This window comes from Marmota monax, unplaced genomic scaffold, assembly GCF_021218885.2.
Source record: "Marmota monax isolate L192 unplaced genomic scaffold, Marmota_monax_Labrador192_F-V1.1 WCK01_AAM20220418_F8-fsc00021, whole genome shotgun sequence".
NCBI lineage: Eukaryota > Metazoa > Chordata > Mammalia > Rodentia > Sciuridae > Marmota > Marmota monax.
Window position 1 is genome coordinate 24,092,815 of NW_026695228.1, and position 24,598 is coordinate 24,117,412.

General features: G+C 43.7%; 1 protein-coding gene and 1 long non-coding RNA gene across 2 annotated transcripts; both read left to right on the forward strand.

Annotated features, from left to right (window-relative positions):
- Positions 1-1,877: 1,877 nt before the first annotated feature.
- Positions 1,878-5,202, forward strand: LOC124087898 (uncharacterized). Its single transcript, XR_006850212.2, has 3 exons — positions 1,878-2,066; positions 2,150-2,260; positions 4,053-5,202. It is a non-coding gene; the product is annotated as an uncharacterized LOC124087898 (long non-coding RNA).
- A 27-nt stretch (positions 5,203-5,229) lies between these two features.
- LOC124087897 (putative olfactory receptor 7A2) lies at positions 5,230-6,557 on the forward strand. Its single transcript, XM_046437076.1, has one exon. The coding sequence runs from the start codon at positions 5,761-5,763 to the stop codon at positions 6,025-6,027; it is 267 nt and encodes an 88-aa protein (XP_046293032.1). The 5' UTR covers positions 5,230-5,760; the 3' UTR covers positions 6,028-6,557.
- Positions 6,558-24,598: the final 18,041 nt, after the last annotated feature.

Sequence of the window (24,598 nt, forward strand, 5' to 3'; positions counted from 1 at the left end):
AGTAAGTTCATTTTGGTTTTACAACATCTCATTATGTGCCTCATAAAGAACTAGGAAGAGAGGAGTTTGCAGCCTCCACACAAAAGGAAGTAGCACGTGTTTAAGGTGATAGAAAGGGTGATAATGCTGATTTTATTATTGCACACTGTGCACAATATCAAATTGTCACGATACCCCGTGAGTATGTATAATTATGTGAGAACTATAGGGATAAAAATCAGGTCACCTCAAATGGGACAACCTGACATTCTCCTGTCCAGTTTGGATGCCCTTATTATTGTAACTTCCAGAATTATGATGAAGAACAATGGTGAGAGTGAACACCCTCACCTTCTTCCACATCTTACAGGAAAAGCTTTCAACTTTTCCCCATTCACTAAGCTGTCGGCTGCGGGTTCATCATATGTAGCCTTTATTGTGTTGAGCTATGTTCCTCCTATGCCTAATTTGTTGAGAGTATTTTTCATCATGCAGGAAAGTTAAATTTTATCAAGTGCTCCTTTCTGTATCTTTTGAGATGATCATATAGTTTTTATCCTTCATTCATTTGATGTGATGTGTCATATTTATTGATTTGTGTATGTAGGATCATCATGTGAGAAAAATTGTGGGATATTACTCCTATTTGATCATGGTGTATAATCTTTTTTGATACACAGTACTCATTTTTTTTTTGAAAAGATACTAAATATGATTTCATTCTGCTTGAATTTTCTAAGTCTTGTCTTGTGGCCCAACACATGATGTCTCCTGGAGAGTGCCCCATGTGTGCTGGAGAACACATCTTGCCAATGGTGAAAGTGCTCTGTATATGTCTAATGGGTCCATTTACTCAAATTTGTGAAGTCTGGTGTTTTCCTAACTTTCTGTGCGGATTATGCAAAAGTGGTATATTAAAGTCCCTTACTATTGTGGCATGATCTCTGTCATTTCTGGAATCTATAAAAGCTTGATCTCATGAAAATGCAAAGCAGAAGGGGGGTTACTACAGGCTAGAAAGATAAGGGGGATTAACAGATGGAGGAGACTAGTCAATAGATACAAGATTACAGATAGTAGGAAAAAAATTATCATGTTCTATTGCACAGTAGGGTGACTATAGTTAGCCATAGTATGTTGTATGTTTCAATATGGCTGGTGGTGAGGACTGAATGCTCTCAGCACAAATGATAACAATTCAAGGCGTCGGATGTGCTAATTATTCAAATTTGCTCATTACACCTTATATGCAAGTCTACTCCAGAAAAACATACAATACTCCATAAATATGTACAATAATTATGTGTCAATTAAAAATACCACTCCTCCGTATTTATCCAAAAGAACTAAAATCAGCATATACCAATACAAATTTTTATAGCAGAACAATGCAGAATAACCAAGTTATGAAATCAGCTCAGGTGCCCATCAATAGACCACATGACAAAGAAAATGTGTTATATATACACAATGGAAATTTGCTCAGCCATAAAGAAGGATGCAATGAGGGCATTTTCTGGTGAATGGACAGGACTGACGGACATCATGCTAAGTGAAATAAGTCCTCCAGAGTCAGAAAGTCAGAGGTCAAATGATCTCTCTCATATGCAGACATAGATTGAAATAAGAAATGTTTTAAAAGGTGGGGGATTCCCATGAAAAACAGAAGGGAGGTCTGTAGAGCAGATGAAGGTATCAAGGGGGAAGGAGAGGAGATGAGAAAGGGAAGGAACTGAAGAATGAAATTGACCAAACTTTGCTATGGGCATGTACACCACAGTGAATCCCACTTCCATACATGCTTATAATGCACCAGTTTTTAAAAAACAATAAACTGATAGAAGGAAGACCAATAGAGTAGAAGGGATACCTCATTTTGTTGTGGGTGCATTATAAGCCTCATTCTCCCCCAACCTAGGATGCTGACATTTAAAGCAATGGCTCATCTCTTCATCTTGGGCTGCACCTGGTGTCTGGGTGTCCTACAGGTTGGCCCCATGGCCTCCTTCATGGCCTACCTCTTCACCATCATCAACAGCCTGCAGGGCATCTTCATCTTCCTGGTGTACTGCCTCCTCAGCCAACAGGTACCCCTGCCCAGCTCCCATCCATGCCTCCCCACGTGCACTCCTCTCTGTGAGCTGACCCAGAGTGTGGGTTGCCTCTGCAGGTCCGGGAGCAGTACAGGACATGGCTCAAGAGGATCAGGAAACAGACAACTGAGCCCGAGTCCTACACTTTGTCTAGCAAGGCTGTGTCCGATGCCTCCTGACCCAGCACGGTAAGGTCGCTCCCTCCTGCCAGAGCTCACGTTCCCTGGTTTTGGCAGGGTTTCTCTCCTCCTATCCACAGACCATGCTTCCCCTGGCTCCTGGACTCCACCATCTTGCCTCCCTGTGCACTGACCTTACATGATTCTGTCTCCCTCCCTCCCACCCACCTCCTTCCTGCTTATTATCATTTGTCCCCACCCTTATCTGAGTCTCCTAAAGACCCTGGTGATGACCTTAGGCTCACCTGGACAATCCAGGATGATTTTCTCATCTCAAGATGTTTAACATGCATGATCCCACTGATATGTGAAATGCAAACATTGATCTCATAGAAACAAAGTGTAGAACAGTGGTTCCCAGAGGCTGGGAGGAGGGGGTGGGAAAAGCTTGATCAGTGGGTACTAAGTTACAGTCAGGAGAAAGAAGCTCTGTGGTGTGTCGCACAGTAGGGCCACTAGACCACAAAGTGCACTGTGCCTTTCTAACAGCTCTGAGGGGCTGGGGGCCGCTCAGTGGGAGGGCTCTTGCCTGGTACGTGCAAGACCCCGGGCTCCATCCTAGCACCAAGTCTCTTTAAATTATAAAGGAATGATTTTAAGAGTTTTTACCACAAATAACTAATGCATGTTGGAGGAGATAGTTATGTTTAATCTGATGTAAACACTCACACTGTAGACAGGCAGGGAAACATCACATTATACCATTAGTATGTGCCATCTAAGTAGATTTAATGTAAAATTAGATTTTTTAATCTTTAACATACTCCTTCTTGAGAATTACCTTTTCCAGGCAGGGTAACACTCACAGGCTATGGGGTTAGGGTGTGGACATCTGTGGGGTCATTATTTTGTCTATCACACCAAGTACATAGGTTGGGTTTCTCTCTCATGGAGCTGTCAAAATCTGCACTGGTTGTAGATAAATGAATAGATTTACCACTCCTTCCCTCCTCCACAGCCCTAGGAATGATATACACATTGAAGAAAGGCAACGTCAACATTTTATATAGAAAATAAGAAACCATCAGATAGGGAACGAAGGCTTCTGAAATTCAGGTGATATGATCAGGCGTTTCTACCATCTTGGGCACTGGACTGTGAGGGTCCACTCTGTTGGTGGCCTGATGTCATTTTATCTTCCAGTGTCTCCTTTAATGGGGCATCTGCAGGGTTTCAGTTGCTGGAGTATCTTCCTCTCATTTTGGAAACCCTCCCTTGGCTCATTTCATAAAAACAAAACATTTTGTCTTGTAACCAGTTCTGAATAATTTTCTGAAGCACAGCATTCATAAGGCTCCAGTGAATCAGCCTCACTTCTTAGAAAGTCCAAAATCAGCAAAATGAAATCTCATGTGGCCTCTTGATCATGCCTTGATAAATCCATCAGGCAAGAAAATATTGTGATTGAAGTGTGTGTGTGTGAGTGTGTGTGAGTGTGTGTGTGTCTGTGTGTGTGTTTGCATGCAACATCATACCCCATAAAGGGATGATAATTATTTGTCAATTGAAATTTTTAAAAATTAGGAGCAGGATTGTTGCTAAGACCCTTCAGTGCTCATCCCTCAGGCAGAACGGCTTAACAAACTCATTGTGTATTTTGGGGGTGTGTCCCATGAATATACAGAAAATAAAATGGTTACTATAATAATGGAAATTAACTTACCCATCATCTCACATTCTTGTTTGTACGTGAGCAGCTGAAATCTCTTTATCTAACAAATATTTTCTTTCCTTTTTTAAATGGAAGCTGTGAGTTATTTTTCAATAATCTTATGTCATTTTAAAATAATTATCATTCCAGACTGATTAGAAAGATCATGGGAGCTACATCCTCCTTCCCCATGGAAAATCTGAACCGCCATTTTTAGTCATTAGGACAGGACAAAGACTTTTGTGCTGTGTGTTTCAAGATATTCATGGTGTTGGACACGTGAAGGGATTCTTGGAGGACATGATCGACATTCAATACCTGCAGAACCTGAAATCTGTCCATGCCCAACATGGTGCTGGGCAAACTCAACATCCAGATGCCATCTGCAGCCCAATTCCTCAGTTTCTCTGTTAAACGTTCTTATACTGCCCACCCTACCTATGAGGCCTCTTCCATGCAAACATTCTAGAAGCAAGAAAACCAGCCTCCCAGGATGCTCACATCAACAACATTCAAAAGGAATAGAACCTGCCTTAAACTTTTTGACAAAAAATAAAATATAAATAGAAAAAAAATTATAAAAATAAAATATTGTGGTGCCTACAAGAAAGAGACCTTGCTCTATGTGGGACATGGGATTCTGAGGATGTGGAAGGCTCCCCAGAATGCCATATTCCACTAAAGATCTTCCATAGTCATGTAGAGGCCAAATTGACAAGAAAATTGGTCCCCAGATAATTTCCTGACAGACATGTTAGTAAGTAAGAAGTAAAGAGTAGGAGACAAGACTAGGAAGACAGGGAGATGGGCCTGGGTCACTTCCTGGGCAGTGAGTACAAACAGCACCTACAGATATTTGTTAAGAAACTTACAAAAAGGCTATTTTTAAGTCAGGACCTATGTGACTCTGGTCCATGCCTCTCCAAAGAAGGAAAAAGGCCCGATGGACATCTTGATTGGACAAAAGGCTTCATGGACACCTCGTGGACACTGCATGAATATACTTTGTGACTTTTTCTACTTGTGCTAATTAATGCAAGTAATAGCTTCTTTGTCTTGTAGGGCTTCTACAGAACAAGCAGTTGTCATTTGGTATCAGGGTTAACATAGACTTGGAAAATTCCTTGGCACATTTATTTCCATGCGATTCCCAATAATTTATATGCATTGCAAATAGGTGAGATTTCAAAATTACTGATGATATTTCTGGGTGATGAATTGGGTGAGTCAATTTCTTCATTGATTGGTCCATTATACTTTTTAATTAAAAATTAACCAAGCCTATAGAAAATGTGGCTTCCTCATAATTAAGGGGAATTATACAGACCTGGCTTTTAACATTTTACCTAAATGGTGGTTATTACCAGGACATTTCAAAGTGAAGTTCAAAAGTCATTCCTAAGACACCTGAGATCAGGAAGGCTTCTGACCAGGTGCAGGGGAGTCCCCAGGTCCCGTCGGCTTTGGGGACTAAATTAGGTTTGGTGACTGGGATTTCCAGCCGGTGGTGGCAAGAAAAGGGAACTAGGGTCACTATGGAACCCCAATGTGACACACAGCAGAGGAGGGGCCACCAAGCCAATGCCTCCTAGAGCACTGGGTCCACGCCCCAGGCAGCCAGGGTCCTGAGGTGGCTGTGGACTTCCTCTAGCTGCCGCTTCTCCCCTGGGGACATTTACTTTACAGGGAACCAGAAAACCACACGGGGACTCCAGGATTTCTCCTCCAGGGACTTTCTGAGAAGCCAGGGATTCACTCGGTTCTCTCTGGGCTGTTCCTGTCCTTGTACCTGGTGACCATCTTTGGCCACCTGCTCATCATCCTGGCCACCATCTCAGACTCCCACCTGCACACGCCCATGTACTTCTTCCTGTCCATCCTGTCCTTTTCTGCCCTCTGCTTCACCTCCACCACCATCCCCAAGATGCTGGTGAACATCCAGACACAGAGCAAGGCCATCACCTACGCAGGCTGCATCACCCACATGTGCTTCTTCACTGTTTTTGCACTGCTGGACATGGGACTTCTTACTGTGATGGCCTATGACCGCTTCGTGGCCATCTGCCGGCCCCTGCACTACACGGTCCTCATGAGCCCCAATCTCTGTGCTCAGTTCTTCTCCTGAGCTGGCTCATCAGTGTGCTGGGAGCCCTTCCTGAGACCGTGAGTGGACTGAGGCTCTCCTTCTGCACAGACGTGGAAATCCCACACTATTTCTGTGAATTCCCTGAGGTCCTCAAGCTCGCCTGCTCATACCTTCATCAGTAGCGTCATATTGTACATAGTGACAGGCATAATGGGCTTTTCCCTCTTGCTGGGATCCTTTTCTCTTATTCTAAAATTGTGGCTTCTGTCCTGCGGATCTCCACAGCAGGAGGGATGTGCAAGTCCTTTTCCACCTGCGGTTCTCACCTCTCAGTTGTCTCCCTGTTCTATGGAGCCTGCCTGGGGGTCTACCTCAGCTCCTCAGGGACACGTGCCTCCTGATCAGGGGTGTTGGCCTCCACCCTGTACACCCTGGTCACCCCCATGGTGACCTTACAGGTTTTCAGTTTCTTCCAGTTTTTGAACAGGTTAATGAGCAAAACCAGCGTGTCTGCGTACACACTATCATTCCCTTTAAAACCTTAAAAAAATTAAAAAATGCTTGTCATACTTATGGCCCTAATTCGCCATTTATACAAAGCTTGCTCGACTCGGTTGGCCAAACACCTCTTCCACCCAATGACTGGGTGTCCATGGCCAGGACTTGTCTGTATGGCGGTGACTGCCTTCTCTGGGGGTCTTACTGGACCAATTTTTGTACCGAGCAGTTTGAGAGAAACAGGAGACAGAATCTTGAGACTCCTTTGGAGTTGTTGATGGGAACGGGTGAATTTGCAGATTTAGAGAGGCAGTTCAACTATGATTGGTGGTTTATGATCAGAATAATTCAAGTGCAGACAAGGCCTGGCAGCCAATTTCTTCCCAGGATCAGTAATCTAGTTTGACTAAGATAAATCGGGGCTCAGAAGAACCATTCTCCGACGTTGTAGTGTGCTTGTACCAAGCAGCTGACAGGTCCATCGGGGACTCAGGTGCTTGTGAGTTGGTTGGTAAGCAGCTAGCATTGGAGAACACAGGTGAGGCCTGCCAGGACATCCTCCTGCCTCATAGGGAAAAGGGGACCAATTCAGAATTTGTTTGCATTTTTGCAGATGTCGGCTGACCCAATGACAAGGTTTTGACAGTTACTGCAGCCCCAACCCCAACCCCAGGGACACCATCTCACGGATGTTGGTAAAGATGGTGCCCCCAGCGCTTCTGTTCCGGGAGCTTAGGTCTGTAATGTACTGAATGGAAGGAACTTTGAATGGCACGCGAGCCTTCACCTCCATTCCCTATGAATGGTACACCTCCAATCCCTGAAGTGGTGCAAACTCTCAACCAATAAAGAAGTAACACTCGCCCCCTGCTCCCCCTCACCCCTCTTTGAGCCCATAAATATCAACACCCTGTTCAATCTCTCTCTCTCTCTCTCTTTCTCTCTCTCTCTCTCTCTCTCTCTCTCTCTCTCTCTCTCTCTCTCCCCCCCTTCTCTTCTACGACTGGATGCTGTGGTCCCACCAATAAAATCTCAGGCAGGTAAATGGTTGTTTGGCTTGTTGAGTTTAGGGAGCTTTTCCACCCTTCCTACATTGGTGCCGAAACCCAGGATGTGGATCCCTGTTGCTAAAGGCAGAACCCTGTTGCCAAACTCCATGCCTGACCATTTCTGTCGCAGTCCACTCCTCTGATCGCCTGCCTGACATCCACCATCAGCCTGCGGATTGGTGAGTGTCGCCCTCCCATGAGCACCTGAACCGTAACTCACCAGAACCAGGGAATTGGCCCTTGAGTGTCCGGCAATCCCTCCAAGTGTCTTTGGGGGGAATAGCACCCCACTCAGACCCGTCAGGGTCGTGGTGGACCCCTGGCTCTCTGACACCCCTGGGAATCGACTGCCTGGGACGCAGGATGAATTCTCCCTTTGTGACTCCTCCATCTCCCCTCACTCTCGGCTCCTGTGGACGGGTTAGCGCAATTGCTGCAGCCCGTCTCACCCGAGTTCTGACTCCGTTCCTCCTGGAACTCCTTCCAACAGTCTCCTTCTGACTCTTCTGTTCCACTTGAAAAACTCTCCTGACATCAGGTTGCCCACGGCCTTGGCTCTATTTGGGTCTCACAGATTGCACTCCCCTGGTGGTGATGACCTGGCAGTGCCCTCTATTTCCCAGAGGCATTCGGCCATTTTGGTGATGCACACTTGACTCTCCCTGTTCTGGAGCCTCCAGGAAGCTATTCCCATCCCGAGTTCTCTCTCTCTCTCTCTCTCTCTCTCTCTCTCTCTCTCTCTCTCTCTCTTTCTCTAACTCCCATCTCGCCCTTCCAGCATGGGATATTCCTCATCTCTCCCAGCTGATTCTCCCTTGCGGGGCCTCTTAGATAATTTGAAAACCCTGATCCTGGCCCCTGATATTAAACCAAAAAGGCTCATAAAATACTGTACCCTGGACGGGCCTGCATACTCCCTGGACAACCAAAATGTTGGCCCACGTGTGGGTCTCTGGATCCCAATTTACACTGGGATCTTTTTAATTATGGTGAGTGATAAAGAATTGGAAGGAGATTCCCTACATGGAGGCTTTTTCCTGCTAGGATCTCACCCAAATCTCTGCACCCAATGCAAGCCTCAGCACCTACTCCTTGCTCTCAAACCCCCTTCCTTCTCTTCTCATCCACTCTCTGCCTCCACACCTCCCCTCTTCTTCCTCTTCTCTGCTGTCCACCTCCACTTTCCACCTGGCTGATGAACCCCTCCATACCACTCTCCCCCGCCCTCAGCCCTGCTCTCCCCACTTTCACCCCCTCCCACTTCCCCAGCCTCTACATCTGCAGCTTCTTCTTCTGCAGACACTCCTCCTCCTCCTCCTCCTCCTCCCAACACTCCCCCACAACCTCTTCCTAATTCTATTCCTTCCTCCTGGGTCTCTCCACTTCAGTTTACTCCACCCATCACCCGCTCATGCACTAATGCAGCACCTAACCCACAAGTCACCACATCTCATCACCCAACTCAAACTTCACAGGTTGTGGCCCCCCTTTGAGAGGTCTCCAGACCAGAAGGGATTTTAAGGGTTTGTGTTTCTTTTTCTATGCTTGACCTTTCTCAAGAAAAAAAAAATTGGGGGATCTTACACTGCACCCTGTCTCTTACATTAAAGAGTTCCAATACTTAGCCCAAGCCTACAGCCTCACCTTTCATGATCTCTCTATGATTCTCTCCAACACTCTCCTCCCTGAGGAAAGGAGAAGGGTCTGGGACCAGGCAAGGGCCGATGCAGACCAGGTTCATCAGACTGATGTCCACCATCCCCTAGGGGCCCAGGCGGTTTCAGACCAAGACCCCCGTTGGGACTATAATGACCCCCAAGACCTGGGATGCAGGGACCACCTTATTACCTGTCTGATGGCTGGCCTAAAGGTGGTGGCACAAAAGGCTATTAACTTTGACAAACTCCAAGAAGTTATCCAGGAGAAGAATGAAAACCCCTCAGCCTTCCTAGACTGACTAACAAGGCTCTCCTTCAGTGCACTAACTAGAACCCTGAATCCCCGGATGGGAAGCAACTTCTTATGACCTGTTTTTTCTCAAAAAGCTACCCTGAAATATGGGCAAAGCTAAAAACAATTAGAGAGGGTCCCTTGACTCCTCAGACAGAGGTGCTGGACATGGACTTCAAGGATTACCACCACAGAGATGAAAAAGCAAAACTCTCAAAAATGCCAGATGTTGGCCCAGGTGTCACAGGGCTCCTTCCAACCTATGGAAAGGGGGACACAACAACCCCCACAATGAGGACCCCCTGGGCCCTGCTTTAAGTGTGGTAATGAAGGACACTGGGCTACGGCTTGCCCTAACCCCAGGGCACTGCCCAGACCATGCCCCAGATGCCGACGTCCTGGCCACTTGGGATAGGACTGCCCCAATTCCCAGAAGGGAGCTGAAGTCAGTTCCTCACCAGTGACTTGCTGGGCCTAGCAGCCAAGGATTGACGGGGCCCTGGGTCTTCTGTCCCGACCTATTCAATCACCAGGCAGGAACCCAGGGTGGTTTATCTGAGTGGATGGGCGTCCCATTAACTTTTTGGTAGACACCAGGGCCACAGTCTCAGTTATGAGAGAGTTTTGAGGAACCACCTATCTCCCCAAATCTCCGATTGTCGGGGTAGGGGGTCAAATCATCATCCCATGCAGAACTCCTCACCTTCTCCTTTTCACACCATTTTTAGGTTATGCCTCAGTGTCTGGTCCCCTAGCTGGGAAGGGATATATTATCCATCTTGAAGGCCTCCAAAACCTTACCCTTATTGTCCCCCCTACTCATATCTTTGTCATGGCTTTACTCCCTGATGAAGAAGAGACTTTACCTCTTTGTGTCTGGTGTAAAGACCCCAACGACCACCAGAACACAGAATTTCCCCTCTCCTGTGAAAGAGTATATCCAATTGTATGAGACACTGAAACCACATCCTTGGCAAATTGCTCTCCCATGGAAGTGCATCTTAAAGACCCTAACCACTTCCCAAACCAGGCCCAATACCCACTGCCACTCTTAAGGGCCTAAAGCCAATCATTCAAAGCTTATTAAGAAACGGTTCCTCCATCCCACACACTCTCCATTCAATACCCCAATTTGAGCAGTAAAAAAGCCTAACAGAACATACTATTTGGAGCAGGAATTAAGACTAATAAATTGTTCAACCAGCCCTATACATCACCTGGTTCCAAACCCTTCTACTATCCTTTCCTCCATTCCTGCAAACTCCATCTGTTTTTCAGTTACTGGTCTTAAAGATGCCTTCTTTTCTATTCCACTATCTGTCTCTTCTCAAGACATATTTGCCTTCACCTGGACTGATCCAGAAACTAGGCATTCCGACAGACAACCTGGACTGTCCTGCCCCAGGGGTTTCGAGACAGCCACCTATTTTTGGACAAGTCCTCGCTGGAGATCATGAGGATTTTTTCCCTCTATGCCCCAAATCAACCCTCCTACAATATGTTGATGACCTCCTCCTCTGAAGTCCCTCATTAAAAACCTCAAAGTCTGTCACAGCCTGAACTTTCTTGCTCACAGAGGATATAGGGTTTCTCCACAAAAGGGGCAGCTCTCTCTCTCTCTCTCTCTCTCTCTCTCTCTCTCCCTCTCTCTCATTGTTTACTTAGGGTTCCACATTTCCCCAGGGAAGAAAGCTATCACAACTGATAGAAAAGGTCACACTGCAGCTGAGCGACATATGTCTTTCACAGCAACAGGCCCTTTAGGCCAAGTTTGGGGGAAGGACTTACAGACTGGTCAGTGGAAAGGACCAGATCCAGTGATTATGTGGGACAGAGGTCATGCTTGTATTTTTCCAGAAGGTGCTTCTCGTCCTATTTGGGTACCTGAAGGCACCATCAGGTGTGGAGGGACCTAAGGAAATTGACTTTACCAGCCACACAAATGATTCAACTGCAAGGGAGAGCTAAAACTCCAGTGATGAGGCTTGCTGCAGGAATAGCCCTGTTGGGCTGCCAGGTAAAAGGGAATCAGGGAGAAACCTACTGGACCTGTTTTCCAGATCCACCTCTGGTAAATCCAGCAGTGGACTGGAGAATCCATCCCAGTGTTTACTCATGACTCATATATGATGGAGGATTCACAGACACTCATATTACCCCCAATCATGTGACTGGATTTAATTATTCTGACTATAGCGCCCACCTACCCTTCTGTTGGTCCCACGATAAACATGCTGGCTGTCTAAAAGTGTCATTTGAGAAAAAGACAGCAGTTGGGAGACCCAGACCAAATAATCATACTGTTAATGGAGACTCAAAACTTTATATTAAATCACTTACTAAAATGGGACTTTCTCATAACAAACCAGTCATCTCAGCAGAATGTCCACGAATATCTCATTGTCCTAATCAGTCTGCAATAGAAATTGGCACCTTTCCTAAGTGGATAGATTGTATAAATAACTTTCCAGTACAACATAAGGTGCCTAGAAAGAGTAGGTCTATTTTGGATGGGTCTCCTAAAAGTGACAAAAGGCAGTTACACAAGAGAACTGCCATGACTCCTGGAGGATTTGTTAGCAACATCCTGAACTTCAGTGAAGGTGGCATTCAGAAAGATGTTTGTCAGTTAATTGCTGCCTCAGAATTCCTACATTTTATTGACAAACCTTTACCAGAATTTGTAGGCAAAAACTGTAAAGAAGGTTCTTGTTATGGTTTATGAGCCTGTGTTCAATCTCCTTGCATTTTAATTTCTGGAAATATAAAAGTTAAATGGAAAGATGAAAGATATCTTGTAACATGTAGGAAATGTAATTTAACTAATTGTATCACCAGATATAATAAAGGAAAAGGGACACTGACACACCATCAGCCCTCATTTGTCTTATTACCAGCTAAGATTTCAGAGCCATGGTATGCTGATGCTGATTTTCAAGTCTTACAACAAATACATGCCCAGTGAGCAAGACCTAAACACCCTCTTGGCCTCATAATAGCAGGAGTTGTTGCCTTGGTTTCTTTTATTGCTTCAATAGTCACAGCTTCAGTGACTATATCTCAAAATATTCAACATGCAAACTTTCTTAATAATTTGGCTCAGAATACTCCCAAGGATACTCATAATCAAATAGATATTGATGAAAATATTGAAACTAAGCTAAATGCCTTAGAGGCAACTGTCATAAATATAGGTAATGAACTTTCAGCTTTGAAGTTCAAGGAAAGACTTAAATGTCATGCTAGCTGTGAGTATGTGTGTGTTACTGTGGCCAAATACAATGCTTCCCAACGAGATTTGGAGAAGGTTAAAAACCATTTTTTGGGGTCTTTGGCAAAATAATAATAACAACTTGGATCTTTTGGAGCTCCATCCTCATGTTCAAGATATACAAGAAAGTAAAATTGATTTTTGGATCCTACTTCCTTAGCTAATCAAAAATGAAAAGAATTAAATGGCTTTAACCCTGGAAACATTCTTACACTCTGCATGGTATATTCTTGTATTGTTCTCTTGCTGTTAATTCTCTTTTGTATTGTAATTGTAGGATGACCAGCCTTCAAACAAGGATTCGGGGACTCGAAAAAGTGACCCATCACCTGGTTTTTCAAATAAAAAAGGGAAAATATGTGGGAGGCTGTCACAGCATGTGACCAGCATTGTGCATTCCTGATTGGTGAGGCTCTGTTGGTCACTTCCCGTAATCTGGCCACATCAAAGTGTCCATAGACCAAGACCCTGATCTTGAAAGTCGTAAAAACATCACCAAATGTGTCTTCATACATCCCCAGAGATCGGGTTACCATACCTGTCCTTGTAACCTGCCCCTCTTGATCTGTATTGGATGGAAATTTCTAAGAGAGTCTCCCAAATAGAGGACCACTCCTGAAACTGCTCGCTGTCTCTCTCACCAGCCTCTTGTGACATTCCTCGCTGTCCATTTGGGGAGCTTGAGGCCAAGGGAACAGGAGCCTTCCCGGGACTTGAATTAAAGGTAAATTGTGTGTCTGTGGTTTATTTGATACCTTAGGAAATTGACTCCAGCGACCCTTAGTTTAGCTGCCCACGCTGGTTGGGTGTGGCAGCTCCATTTTTTAAATTACTCTTCCTTCCTTTAGATCAGAATTTCGGATCACAAGAACTATTTGAGCTCAGCAGGTGATAGACATGGACCCCAACTGTGGGGAGCCACTCTGAATGCCTCACACCTTCCATCCTGAAGTGACAGGCTCTGACCCATCACTAGATTTCCTAGTGACTTGGTCATTGTCCCACTTCTGAAAGTTGAGGGCCTGTCTTCAGGTGTAGGTGACGCCCCTTGGGTTGAATCACACTCGCCTGTTCCTTGTAACCCTGCCCCTTCTGGCCTTTTGGGATAGAACATTCTAAGAACAAGGGTCCCCCCAATACAATCCCACTTCTGAACGTGCTCACTCTCTCTCATGACTTCCTCTTGCTCTCCCATTTGGGGAACCTGAGGCTGAGAGCAGAGAAAATGTGGGTGTGATGACTAATTGGAAAATTTGTAACCAAACCTCTGTGGTGCAGAATCGGAGAGGAAAACAGTTTACATTTCTGATGACATCAAAAGTTTACTAATTAGGGGCTGGTGTTGTAGCTCAGTGATAGAGCACTTGCCTAGCACGCATGAGGCACTGGTTCAAGACCTGCACCACCTAAAAAAACTAAATAAACAAAATAAAGGTATTGTGTACAACTGGAACTAAAAATACCTTTTTTAAAAAAGTGCATGGATGATGTTTTATGAATTTGAATGAGGAATAGTGAGAAGCAACAGAGAAATAATTTGATGTGCCAACAAACATCAGTTTTGTACATTTTCCCAAGAGTGGAACATCCTAAAATAGCATTAAAGAGTCTGAAAACCCTTACTGTGCCAACTTGGAGCCATCATGAGTGGTTCAGAGATGATGTCCATGAGTCTAACACAGCACAGGATGGTGGACCAAGGCTCTGAGCTTCCTACCTGGGTCCTGGGAGGACATCCCCTCAACAACCACTCCCTGTCTCCCAGGAGCAGCTCAATGTTGGCTCATCTTTCTGTGCCAGGAAACCCTTGTGACATCACGGTGACCTGGGCCAATGAGGAACAAGGTGATGGTCACAATGGCTGCTATCTCTGGAGCATCTGATCCAGGCAGGTCATTTCCTGTGAGCTTTAACACACAGCTTAGTTCTGAGGGAAACTCCATGAAGAAGAAGAAACGACCAGTTTATAAATAAGGAGCCAAAGTCAGTAAATTAAACTACCTGTCATGAGGAAAACATTCAGGATGCAAATGTCAAATTATTTAGGCAGAAGCTGAGCTCAACAGGGTCCACATCTGACCACCTAAATTCAGAACTGAGGTAGTGGAGATGTTCACGGTGGAGAAGGCCTCAGAACACCTGCACCTAACTCTGACGCTGGACCACAGCCTCAGTCCCACCACTGGAAATGGTCATCCAAAGGAAATGAAGGTGACATCTCAGAGACTTCTGCACTTCCATATCTCTGCAGCATTGACCAGAGTAGGCAGATATGGAATCCACTCAGGTGTCTATCCATGGATGGATGGATAAAGAGAACACCATATGTATACTCAGGGGAGTATGGTTCAACCATAAAAATGGAAGAACTTCTGTCAATTATGACAGCACAGATGGAAATGGAAGTCCCCAGCGAAGTGAAAGTGAGACAGGAAGACAAATGCTGCATGATCTCTCTCACTTGTAGAATCATAAATCATTAATTCATAGAAATAAAAAAGTGAAATGGTGGTCACCGGGGACTGATGTGGTTTGTGGGGTTGTGGGGAGAGATGTTGGTCAAAGGATCTGAGGTTCAGCTAGACAGGAGGAAGAGTTCAGGAGACCTACAACCTGGTGACCATAGTTAGCAACAGAATCTTTAACAGTGGTGAGTGGATATCGAGTGTCTCACCACAGATATAATAACCACAGGAAGTGATGCACATGAGGATTAGTAGGAGCAGTCACTCCACAGTGCATGTGTTCTTGAAAACATTCTGTTATAGGCCATTATCACAATTTTACTGTGTACTATCAAAAAACAAGAGAGTCCACCGACCAGGACTGGCAGACTCAATGCCAACTGGGAGCTCTTACAAAACCACAACCTCTGGCCACACCAACCTGCCCCATCACAACCTGCTTTTCAATATGAATCTCCCCAAGTGATTCATATTCTCACTGAAGTTGGAAAGATTCTGGTCTGGAAATGTGTTTCTCAAACTCTCCACTCTCAACCTGCTAGGCACAGTGCAAATCCCAAGTTGTAACAACCCCAACTTCCTCAGCCATTGCAACCTGTCTCCAGGAGGCTTCATCCTGCCTGGTGGAAGACCAGTGCCCTGGAGCAGGAGAATTGGGAGGGCCATGACACTCAATTCATCACTGGAGGCAGGTCCTGCAGGAAACATTCATCAAGAACAGAAGCTGACAACATCGACCCATCCAGCCAGCCCAGAGCTGAGAGAGCTGAGTGCTGACTCACTCATTTGCCACTGGTTAACATGTTAAAAGAGAAGCGACTCTCAGACTCTGCAATGCTTACATCATTGCTGACAACGTATAATGGGATCAGAGTTCAATTGGACAAGACTGGGAAAGTGTATCAAGTGTTTTCCTTAAAATGAGAACATATCCAGGGAGCTCCCCAGTAGCAGGTTGGGCCAAATGAGTCTCAGGGGTGGCGGGTTGTGCAGTGAGGTGAGGGCATTTCTTCCTTTAATTTCAGCCTGGAGTGTAATCAAGACACTTCCATATTCATCACAAAGGGGAGACTAGGGCTGGGGTAGTGGCTCAGTAGTGAGCACACGCCTAACACAAGGCCCTGAGTTCAATCCTCAGAACCACATAAAAATAAATAAACAAAATAAAGGTATTGTGTACAACTAAAATATAAATATTTAAAAATATTTTTTAAAAGGAGATGAGACTAATGGGCTGCTTACAAATACTGCCTTGCCACCATCCTTCAGGGGACACACATCTCACACCATCCTCTCTCTTGCTGGGTGGTCATGGAATAACTTTTATTTGATGGGTTAAAGTATAAAATTGAAGGGCTTTATTTGTAATTCTTTCCTTAGTATACAGGCTAAACACAATTTTTAGATTGTGAGCCTTTTTCTGTCTTTGGTATTGCAAATTCTTTGCTTTTAGAGAATGGACATCTTTATATTCTGAGTTCAAAGAAAGAATTGGAAGTAATTTTCACTAAGGTCCTGTTTTCCATGTAGTTCTTTATATATGTTTGACAGTTTGAGGGGGAACAGGTGAGCTTATGAATTTTATGTGGCCAAACCTATGAGTAGTTCCCCTTGCTGACCCCCCTCCATATCTTTTTATATTTAAAGTTCTGCATGATCCATGCTAATCAAGTTCCTCTTATACCATTTTGCATCTTATTTCTCATCTGTTTTTCTAAACTATTGCTTTTTGGCCTTTGGGTTGTTTCTATTCTATAAGCATCAATCAGCCTCTGCCCTATTGTAGAACATACTCTATTGCATTCAAGTGAACATCTCATGAGCACACGTTTCATACACACGAGTTCCGTTACATCTGCAGAGATGTCCCCTCTGCAAGATTGGAATAGGCACCTGGCCTCATGGGCCTACTGCTGGGAATAGCTGGGAAGATGCAGGTGACACTCCTGGCCCATGTGCATGGTGGGATCTCATGAAGGCAGTGGTGGTGATGCTCTAACCTTGGTTGTGACTCACTCCATCGCTCCTGCCATTATGTCCAGTGTCCTAAGTAGTACACATTTAGGTTTTTACAGGATGAAATTATACCTTTGAACACCAATTCTTTCACTACTCCTAAAAAAATATGTTTTTATCATTTTATATCCAGGTCTTTTTCAATCTCAAATTACTCATGATGATAGAATTAAATGATTGTTGTTTTAGTTTTTTTGATGGAAATTTTGTTTTAGATTTTCAATCTATTTCGTTAAAAGAAATTGTTTTGAAACCATATGTTGTTCTGGGTAGAAACTCTAAATTTCCTTAATGTTTCTCTATATAAATTTCCACCATTGATAAAAAAAAAATAAATAGAACAGGGAGAATCTCTTCTTGTTTGGACCTTACTTTATAATGGAAAATGGAGGATACACAAAAATAAATGCATGTATGTTATAATGTCCCCAGGGATAAATCCTCTTTAGGAAGATGACAGAATGTCAAAAGAGATGCAGGTTTTTATGGAGATCAGTCTAGATCAGGGGCACTCACTCATATATACCAAATTGGGAATGATCCTTTTAACACACCATTGAACTCATTTTGCAATTCTTTTGTTGCAGATTCTATGTTTCGGTGTTTATCAAGGAATGGGACTGTAATGTTTCCTCTCCTGTATGGTGCTGTCTGCTAAATTGAGACCTGTATAATACAGAACCCTGTTCCCAACTAACAGGGAGAAATGCGGAGGGATCCACTCTGGTCCACAGGAAACCTTTGAAATCAGAATAATGCGTGATTATGCATCCATGAGATACCTCAAGTTGTCAGACTCATAGATACACAGAATAGAACAGTGGTGTCAGGACCTGGAGTGGGGGACATGTGGGTTGTGTGTCCATGGGTGTAAAGTTAAAGTTGTACATGGGATTAATATCCAGACACCTGCTGTGCAGCATAGAATCAGCACTATGACTGTAATGGTATAATATCATGCAGGTGAAAATTTGCTGTTGGGGTACACCTTAGGATAAAAGGTCCTGCAAAAGGAAAAAAAACACAAAATAAGAAGCACAAGGGATCCGGGGACATCATGGAGGAGATGGGCACAACTATGACACTGAAGTGGTAAAGGGACAGCCAGGGTCACGTGTGTATGAATTTATCCTCTCATCTACATAAAGTATACACAGCTCCTCAGGGTCAACCACCTCAGGAAAGCTGCCTCCAGCAACAGTCACAAGAGGGCAGGGGAACAAAGGCCCCTCCTGAGAATCTCAGCATCTCCACAGCAGCCAGGATGCAGGTCCCTCCTCAGCATTCACAGACAGGGCCTCCTGTGCACCCACCAGCTCATGCTTGCTGCCCCCGGGGCTCCTTTGAAACTTGGATGTGCCAGGCCAGCACCATCCTCAGGACCCTGCGCTGTCGCCCCTCCCACCAGACCCAGGCCTATGCAGACCACCTGAGGGACTCTTCTCTCCTGCAGGCCTCTGCTCAAGGGTCACCTTTCACCTCTCCTACTGGACCCCCATAGGACAGCACCTCCATCCCCTTCCCTTCTGACCTGTCTGTGTTTGATTGCTGTTGATCACAGAGCTCAAAGACTCAGAGGAAAACAAATTTCAATACTTTGATCTGAGATAGGGAAGTAAGACTTGTTCCTTCTCCGTGTTCTCTGGAGTTTCTCTTCCTTTGATTTCAACTTCACCCTGCTAAGCTCTCTGCTCCCTCTGAGATCCGAGCAGTCTTCCTCTCTGTCATTGGCATACTCCCTCAAAGTGACTTTTCAATCCTGGATCAGAGATCTTGGAAATTCACTTTCATCTCACGGGATGACATGCTTTTCTGAAAACCATTTCTTCTCCCATGATGGATCATATGGCGTAATTTTTCTTTTATTGATACTAAAACACACAGTTGTGCATGGTACTCCTGTGGGGGGAATGCATTTGACAGTTAAGATGGCCTGTGTAATAATCCTATACTGGAGGGAATCCCACAGCATGGTTTTGCCCTGTGGGTCTTTCATGCCTCTGTGTGTCCCCATCTCAGCTGCTCTTCCTGATGAGGCAGATTCTAACAGACCAGTGAGCTTCATGGCTGAGCTTTGGCTTTTCTTCTCACCATTGGGATTCTTTACCCTTGCCCAACATGGTGTCCACAGCCTCTACCATAATCACTGGCAAAGCTTATTTTCAAATACATGTCTCCACTTGAAGTCTACGTGGAAAGGAAAACTTAAAAGTTTGGTTACTTTGGCCTCAGAATCAGAGAGGTCTTTAAATATGAGAAAACCATCTATATTACACATTGGATTGCTATGTAAAATATATCTTTTCATCTTGCAAATATAATCACTGAGGTGTGGAAGGTTGATGTTCGTGTGTTGGGGGGTTCTCTCACTGAGATTTCTCAGCATTTTGTAGGTCGCATTATTGAGTCACTGATCTGCTTGAAAATGTGCAGTGCTGCCTAGAAATATTAACCCTGTTTTTTTTAATTTATTTTTTAAAAATAAATGACAGAGGAATGCATTATAATTCTTATTACACATATACAGCACAATTTTTCATATCTCTGGTTGTAGGTAAAGTATGTTGATACCAATTTGTGTCTTCATACATGTACTTTGGATAATGATGTCCGTCACATTCCACCATCCTTGCTAACCCCCTTCCATTGATCTAAGTGAAATATTCCTCCCCTTTTTGAATTTTGCCATAGCACTAGAAGGGTACTAAATGAGCAATACCTGTATCCTCAATATGTGTCCTTCAGGCTCAAAATGACTTCAGTCATCAAGATCAAGGATGGCTCACAATGGAGATGAATTTCCTGCCCATCCTGTGATTTCTGGCCACAGGCTCTCCTGTGAACATGCATATTATTTTCCTAAGCCAGACTCAGAAAACCCCCAACAGGTAGTCCCATAAAAACCCTATTAAACCATTTGCATTGAGGACTGCTTGTTCTGCAGCAATAGCTAGCCCTTGCAATAACAAAAGAGAACACAGCTGAGGGTGATTGCAATAGAGTGCCAGTTTCTTTGCTTGGTTGGTTGGTATTTGATATTTGTTCTGATTTTAAAGACAATATTCATAAATACAAAAGGTGGGGTTAAATGATCACTGTCAGGTTTCTGTTCTCTCGACTAAACAGCTCAGGGGTCACTCCAAGTAAACTGGGCTAATTGGGCTGTACAAAATAACCACACAAGAGACACAAGTACCTTTTCCTTTGGGGTTGCTGTGACGGCTCCTCTGACCTTAAGGGTCCACAGGAAGAGAGAGAGAGAGAGAGAGAGAGAGAGAGAGAGAGAGAGAGAGAGAGAGCACGTGCTGACCCCTTTTATTGAGGAGAAGTTATTGAAATGAGACAAGGGGTCAGGTTTCAGGGGGCTGAGTCTATCTTCATGATGTCCACTGTCAGCAGGTTGACTGACACCTGGGTAGGCCACACCCAAGGGCACAGTAAGAGAAGGGGACACACTTAAGGCACTTCCATGGAAGATTCTACCCTAAACAGGGCAAGGGGTTATATTACAAAGGAACAGGTGAACATAGCTCCACCATTGGGCTGTAGCAAGACACACCCATGTACGAGACACTGTCCCTCAAACCCAAGAAGGGTGGGGAAAGCTCTGCCACATTTCTGTGACTGAGCGCCTCAGCACCCAGCCGGGGAGTGTGACTCAGTCACATGTAAGGTTGGTCTCACACAGATCACAGGTTGCACAGAGGAGGACTTGGACAGCTATGGGGAACTGTCCTTCTGTCCATCACATCCCCCACCTACCCAGCAGCTCTAACCTAGAGAAGCTCATGCAACACACACACACACACACACACACACACTAGTATGGTTCTCACCTTGCCTACTTGCTTTAATGGGGGGGGCCAGCAAACTTCTGAGAAGGGGCAGAGAGTCAATGTCTTGGGCTTCACAGGCCACATGGTCTCTCACAGTGACTCAGCTCTGCCATGAGGGTGGCAGCCATCATATATACCAAAGGAGCGGGTGTGGCTGTCTCCCAACAAAACTTTACTTATGGAGACCAAAACTTGAACCTGATGCAAAACCACAGTGAGATGCACTTCACACCCCAGAATGAACATAGAGAGGCAAAGACTGCAGAATCCCCCTTGAAGTGGAACCCAGAACTGCTGGTGTCTGGGGAGCAGAGAGGAGACTAATGGTTACCAGGGCTGGACAGGAAGAGGAGGGTAGTGAAGGTCGTCAACAGGCACAAAGTCACAGTCAGGAGGAATGCGTTCTGGTGTTCTGTTGCATTCTAGAGTCACTAAAGCTAATCAGAATGCAATTGTTTTTAGTCAAGAAGAGAAGATTTTTGAATGATCTCAGCACAAAGAAACGATATGTGTTTAGGTTGCACATTTGGCAATGGCCCTGAAATGATCATTACACATTATAGACAATTCTGTTGTGAATAAGTAATATAAAAAGCGACATTTTAATCAGAGACTCTATGTCTAATAGAAGAAAAATTAGGCCCTAATCTTCATCATGTGGTATTAAGTCCCAACTTCCTTAATAAGACTCCTATAGTGCAAGAATTAAAACCAAGAATCAATAAATAGGATGGATTCAAACTAAAAAGTTTCTACTCAACAAAAGAAACAATCTGTGAGGTGAACAGAGAACCTACATTCTGGGAGAAAATTTTTACCCCTCACACATCAGATAGAGCACTAATCTCTAGGGTATATAAAGAACTCAAAAAGCTAAGCACCAAAAAAACAAACAACCCAATCAACAAATGGGCCAAGGACCTGAACAGACACTTCTCAGAAGAGGACATAAAATCAGTCAACAAATATATGAAAAAATGTTCATCATCGCTAGCAATTAGAGAAATGCAAATCAAAACTACTTAAGATGTCAACTCACTCCAGTCAGAATGGCAGCTAATATGAAGACAAACAACAATAAGTGTTGACGAGGATGTGGGGAAAAAGGCACACTCATACACTGCTGCTGGGACTGCAAATTGGTGTAGCCAATATGGAAAGCAGAATAGAGATTCCTTAGAAAACTGGGAATGGAACCACCATTTGACACAGCTATCCCTCTCCTCAGACTATACCCAAAGGACTTAAAAACCAGCATACTACAGGGACACAGCCACATCAATATTTACAGAAGCACAATTCACAATAGCTAAACTGTGGAGACCAAAATTTGAACCTGATGCCCTTCAGTGGATGAATGGATAAAAACTGTGGCATATATACACAATGGAATTTTACTCAGCAATAAAAGAGAATAAAATCATGGCATTTGCAGGTAAATGGATGGCATTGGAGAAGATAATGCTAAGTGAAGTTAGTCAACCCAAAAAAACAAATGCTGAATGTTTTCTTTGATATAAGGATGCTGATTCATAGTGGGATAGGGAGAGGGAGCATGGGAGGAATAGACGAACTCTAGATAGGGCAGAGGGGTGGGAGTGAAAGGGAGGGGACAGGGGATCAGCAAGGATGGTGGAATGTGATGGACATTATTATCCACAGTACATGTATGAAGACACGAATTGGTGTCAACTTACTTTATATACAACTAGAGATATGAAAAATTGTACTGTATACATGTAATAAGAATTGTAATGCATTCCACTATTACTTATTTTTTAAAACTCAATAAAAATTAAAAAATAAAAAGCACGACAACCAATTCTAATTCTGAATGACTCAGATAAAAAGAAAACATTGAAATTGTTCAAGTTCATAGATGTAGGAAAGAAAGTTTTAAAAAATGTAGAAATTTCACTAAGAATGAAGAACTGTACCATTTGTTAAAAAAAAGGAGAAAAAGAAGAAGAAAAGAAAAAAAGTAATATTTTTTAAAAAGAAAATAATAATATTGGTGAGGATGTGAAGAATCTGGAATCCTCATGCACTACTCCTGGGAATGGAAAATGGCCCAGCCATTGTGGAAAACAGTTTGGCAGTTCCTCAGAAAGTTAAACATAGAATTATCACATCACCCAGCATCTTGACCCAATCCATGTGCACCCCAAAGAATGGAAAACTGGAACTCAAACAGATGCTTGCACACCAAAGTTCACAGCAGAATTATTCAGTGCTGAGTTGCTGAGGCTGGCTTTATACTTGAAATCCTCCTGCCTCAGCCTCCTGAGCCCCTGGGACAAAGAGAAATTTATATGTTCTTAACTGAAAGAGAAAAACAAATGGTAAATAAGTACACAGCAATCAAGGAAATTAAAATTAATTTTAAAAAGGGAGCTAATATTGCAAGCATTAGTTTAGGAAAATCTGCCAAATTGATTATATTTAATAGTAGTTAAACCAGGGGTGAAATGTATATTCCTGATAGTAGATATTGGAGTCAATTCATGTAGACACTTTATTCAGCAATTTGGTACCAGTTATGAAAATTTAAGTGGTGCATACCTAAGGCCCACCAAACACACTTCTTTTGATCTACATCACATTAAACAATCCCATGTTTACCGAAAGCTATTAGGTTGGCTGCGGTATATTTGCAAGAGTGAAAAATTTCATGACATACAAGCAACCATCAACAAAGAATAGCAAAACAAATTGAGTATGTCAGTATAAATTTTGAAAAGAGGACACACCAGTCCATAGTACATATTATATTGTAAGTATTAATTTTGTCAAGTCAATACTTACAGTATAATATTGTATCTTTTTACAGATGCAAAGTGAGGAGCCTGAGTTTAGGAGAAGTGATTTGAAAATATAAAAGTCCCCTTTGGGAATATAAGATTTTTTTCAATAGTGCATATACTTATTAATATTATTTAGTTGTTACAAGCGTCAGCTTAGAGCTTATAAGGGAGGACAGACGTCATATTCACAACAGATGAGATTTCTGCAAGTGAACTCAGATTGGGCCAGGAAGCAAGACAGAATTTGGTGTAACCTGGGGGTAGGGACATTCAAACCTACAGTGTATGCACGGCACACTAGCACACTTAACAATAAAGACTGCAAAGAATAAGGTGTCTTCTGGGTATTCAAAAGAATAGTCTGATTTTTCACAGCAATTACCCATTTTATTCCAATGTGATTATGAATCATAAATACAGAAAACACAAAACTAAAATTTGTAACAAACAATAGTAGTATGGGGACCAGGTGGCTCTGCAGGACCTGCCTTCTCGACTTTCCAGGTATCAGTGTTGGGAATGCCAAGTCTTGCCTCTGGTTGGGGACACGGTGCTTTTGGTGGAAAGGAAACAGTAAGACACAAACTTACACAGATGCACCTTCTCCCTGCCCTGGAGCAGAGTCATGTGTTGGGCTGTTTGACTTCTCCTGTCCCCATCTAGTGAAGCCCTGAGTTCTATTTTTAATCATGAGCCTTGTTTTCATGTAAGTTACACAAGT